We start from the raw sequence: 4,460 nt of genomic DNA on the forward strand, positions 1-4,460 counted from the left end.
CACAGTAGGGGAAGGGGGAGCTGAGGGGTGAGCGGGGCGGTCGAGGAGGGCTCAGATCAGGGGGTTGCTGCCGGCCCCGTGGCGGAGGGGTTGCGCTGCGAGAGCCCAGGCTGCGGGGGGAGCGGTGCCGTGCGTGGGCCCGGTGGGCTCGAACGGACGCTGTGGCGGGGGAGGGCAGGGCCCGGCCCGGCCTCCCTTCGGACTCTCTCGTGGCCTTTCGTCGCCTGGTCGCTGCAGGAGCATCACCTGGTTACTTCCGAGGGAAGAAGCAGGACGGTGGGGTAGATGGTAGCTTTAGCAGACGAGGTCTTATTATTCAAAAAGTTGGTCATCTTAAGTAAACTCTTTGAGTATGTTTTGAGTTCCTGGAGAGGACACAGTTAAACACACCTTTGTTTTGCTGATAATGGATGAGGAAAGTCTGGAAGCAGCTATTCAGACCTACAATGCCCAGCTGCAGCAAGTGGAGCTGGCTTTAGGGGCAGGCCTGGACCCATCGCAGCAGTCGGACTTGATTCAGTTGCAGGAAGATTTAAAGCAGCTGATAGAACTGACTGAATCCAGCCTGGTATCTGTTAAAAAGAGCAAACTTCTGGCTACTTTAGATACAAATGCCTCCTCCTCCTCCCCAGCAGGTGCCCTGGAGCGGGACACCAACCCCGAGAGTTCTGCCCAAGATGAGGAGTATGCTGCTTTTAAGGAAGCCATTGCTGAGCTTGGAACCGATGAGAAGCCTTCAGCTCATAACAATGAGATATCATCAAAGAGAGATGAAGAAACTGATGACAAAAATGAATCAAAGTACAGTGAAGAGGAGGAGGAATCTGACAGAGAGGAGGAGGAACTGAGTGGGATGAAGGTTAAAGCCCCCTACTACAGCTCTTGGGGGACCCTGGAGTACCATAATGCCATGATTGTGGGAACAGAGGACTTAGAAGATGGCAGTGCAGGAGTCAGAGTGCTGTATCTCTATCCAACTCACAAGTCTCTGAAGCCATGCCCTTTCTTCTTGGATGACAAATGCAGATTTAAAGAGAACTGTCGGTAAAAAAGAAAAAGGGGTGGGAGGGGGCTTGTGTCCTTCCTGTAGCTAAAGGCCGTGTCCTCCAGAGGGATAAACCTCCTGTGAAAGTACCATGTTTGGCTTTTATACCCAATGAAATGTTGCCTTTTTGTTTATGTTTTTAAAAGTTGTTATGGTAGGCAGTGGCATTAGTTTGGCTGTTTTCTTTAGCTAATGCAGAGATTAAATGGAAAATCCCATGGGAAAGTTGCAGAGGTTTTACATAATGAATTGCGGCTAAATTAATAACTGATTAAGTATTTTAAAATAAAACACCAAAGCTGGTTGTTGATGGTGCTTACGTTCCAGTTGCATGGAGAGGTTGTAGAGTCTCCATCTTTGGAGATCTTCAGAACTGAACTAGATAAGGCCTTGAGCAACCTGATCAGTCTTTGAAGTTGGTTGTGCTTTGAGCAGGAGGTTGGACTAGGGACCTGCCTGGCTGTGTGATCCTGTTTATCTCAAAGGATTTGTGAATTTTTTTACTGGATGTGTCACTAGCAAGGAGAGCTTAATTCTGTGGGGTGACATGCATGCTTTATTACAGGGCCTAAATAACATATTTAAGATGAAAAGTGAGTAACTTGTGTAATTGAAATAATGCAGGATAAAACTTGTGTGATTACTGGTGAAGAATCATCACTGCTGACAACTTGTTTGCATTTCCTTTAAGGAGAAAAGGAATTCTTATTTAAAGCCTGCTCAAATGAGGTAGAGATAATTCCTCTTTTGCCTCCCCTGGCAGGTTTTCGCATGGTCAGGTGGTCTCTGTGGAGGAGCTTCAGCCATTTCAGGAGCCCAATCTGAGCACCCTGGAGGTGGGCTCAGCCTGCCTGGCGAAACACAGCGATGGAATATGGTACACTGCAAAAATAACCGGTGAGTCGTGTGTGAGTGTGCTTTGCCAGGATTCTGTGTGGAAGGTGAAGGCTGATGCTTAAGTGAATATAAAACTTGACTATTTTGGTTAACGATAGAGAAACGTTAACTATGTAGTGGCGTCCCTAAACTGAAAATCTTGACATAGCTTAGAAAACGGTCTGAATTTTGTCAGGATTGTGAAGGGAATAGGTTAGGAAACAGGAGGGCGTTAGACAAAAAGGAGACGTAGAGAGTGGGAATGTGGAAAGGAAATGACTGCATGGTCATTAACTGCACCAAAAGGGTAGAGGTAGGTATTGCAGGAATTTGTATGCATATTAGGTTAGAATTGCAATAATCTGCTCTTGTTTAAACAAAAATCCTGCCCATCAGCTGCTGATACAGGCTTCCCCATGTCCTGGGGAGGGTGAGGGTTTATTCTCTCTTTCCATCTTTCTTTGGCTATTACTAGGTCAGAGGGGAGCATGTCTAACTTCTCTTTAATTCCGTTTCTCAGCATCCCATCTTCATTTTTAGAAATAAACCTTTTAAGTATCAACACAGGCATTGTGGAAATAGCTTTTCATTGCAGTGGGTGCTTCTCCCTCCCAGACAGAAATATAAAGCACAAACAAAACCCACATTTTTTTAAAACGTGGACCTTGGGCCTTCCCCCTCTCCCATGTCATTCCACTGGAGCTAACTCTGTTTTAGAAAGCCCTCTGCCGGTTGCATATTGGAGACTTCCTTGAACTCTTTTTCCTTGCTTTTCCTTCTGTAGACATTGACAGTGGTTACTACACTGTGAAGTTTGATTCCCTGCTGCTCAAGGAAGCTGTTGTGGAAGGAGATAGTGTCATTCCCCCACTGCGAAGTGAAGATGGTGCCGAATCTGCTGAGTCTGATGAAGACAGTGTTGATGATTCTGGTTATGCTAAAGGTAAGAGAGTGGGGATGATGTGAGGGAAAGTGACTTGTGATCTAGGTCTGCCTTTCTCTGAGACCTACTGAATTACTCTCCTGGAGCTTTCATTTTAAGTATCTCACCTCATAAAAGAGTAGCTAATCTCTGTGTATGCTGCTGAAAGATAGAGAACAGTAATTAGCTATTATGTTACAATTGCAAAGCAAAATCTTTGGTTTATGCAATTTACTGGGCTAATGATGGTTGGAGGTTTCCAACACATGAAAGAAGGGGACGTGATATTTTAGAGCCAAGTTCCAAGCTCTGAGTCTGTTTCTTATGTAGCTGGCTGAGTTGAGCTAATAAGTGAGTCAGAATACCTCCTCATCTCTGGGAGCTGCGTGTAGCTCCATGACACACAGGTACGAGACCCCTGTAATTGTGAGTGGGTGGTCTTGCCAGTGCCTCGAGGAAGTTGCAGGAACAGTAATGCCCTCTTTTACTATTGAAAGCTGACACAGAGGGAGCCCCAGTGACTTCTTTGAGATTACATAGACAGCACTGTCCCTGTGCTAGTGCCACAGTTACGTCACAGGGACAAAATTGTGTCCTAGAGCTCTTTACGTTTAGCCTAATAGAGATTATTGGATCCTAATAACACCAAATTAGCATTGTGGCCTAGAGGAGCCTCATACCAGAGACATGAGCTGGAGGGGCAGAATAAGTATTGCATGCCACTGTGCCAAATTTTACTCTGATGGTATATGTCAGTCTGTATCACCATCCTAGAAGGAAGGAAAGGAAGCATGAAAACTCAATGGTTCTGCCTGGAACTATGAGATGGTATGTGCATTAGATCAAGTGAGATCTCTCATTTAAGTGACTCGCTGTGCAGTCTTCATAAAAGGTTACAGCTCAATAGGAACTAAGTAAGGCTGGAGGAGCAGCTGAGTGATTCTAGGGTGGGGGAAGTATATTATTCTACCTCCTGAGCGGTTTTCATGCTGTGTGGGTGCCCCAGATGAAGGTTTTGCATAGCAGCTTTGTTTCTGTGTTTCACTGATTCTTCTCTTCTGTGCCTCAGTGATAGATTCAGGAGTTCCAGAGAATGGGGAATGGACTCCTGCGTGCAGTTCCTCTTTTGGTGGCTGGGAAGCCCATACTCGTGGTATCGGCTCCAAACTGCTTGTTCAGATGGGATACGAGTTTGGAAAAGGTAAGAGGAGAAGGCGGTCCAGGTGGTGTTAGGGCCTCACTGCCTCATCATCTTAATCTCCTGATAGATCCTAAAGCTAGTTAAGAAAAACAAGATTTTTGGATAAAGCTAAAACTTTTCTTCGTTGAAGGGCCTGTTAGATAAGGCACAAGCTATGTGATGAATCACACCTGCATGGAAGTGTTAGAAGGAAAGAAGGAATAGCTTTTTAATTGAAGTACAGGCATGTGTGTGCACCAGCCCCTGTATGGTAATAGCAAAAATTGGAGGCATTTCGAACCATGGTCAAGTTCATGATTAAAGCCGTGAGAACTATTGTATGAGATGTTCAAAGGCTTTGGGTAGAAGGGAACTGATCTATGAAGCTTCTGATGTCTGTGTTAAAGCATCTCCTGGCTCTAGATGCAGACTTCAAA

The 4,460-nt window shown here is 45.4% G+C and overlaps 1 protein-coding gene across 3 annotated transcripts in view; it reads left to right on the plus strand.

Annotated features, from left to right (window-relative positions):
* Positions 1–406: 406 nt before the first annotated feature.
* ZGPAT (zinc finger, CCCH-type with G patch domain) overlaps positions 407–4,460 on the plus strand; it is a 5,669-nt gene continuing 1,615 nt past the window's right edge. The window contains exons 1-5 of one of the 3 annotated variants that reach the window (XM_009893417.1): positions 407–1,044; positions 1,809–1,942; positions 2,706–2,883; positions 3,139–3,160; positions 3,870–4,044. In XM_009893417.1, the coding sequence (XP_009891719.1) occupies positions 407–1,044; positions 1,809–1,942; positions 2,706–2,883; positions 3,139–3,160; positions 3,870–4,044 (1,147 nt within the window). The remainder of the gene's footprint in view (positions 1,045–1,808; positions 1,943–2,705; positions 2,884–3,138; positions 3,161–3,869; positions 4,045–4,460) is intronic. The other 2 variants (XM_009893418.1, XM_009893419.1) reach the window with 2 other exon arrangements.

The sequence above is a fragment of the Charadrius vociferus genome, unplaced genomic scaffold, assembly GCF_000708025.1.
Source record: "Charadrius vociferus isolate BGI_N301 unplaced genomic scaffold, ASM70802v2 scaffold259, whole genome shotgun sequence".
NCBI classification, from domain to species: domain Eukaryota; kingdom Metazoa; phylum Chordata; class Aves; order Charadriiformes; family Charadriidae; genus Charadrius; species Charadrius vociferus.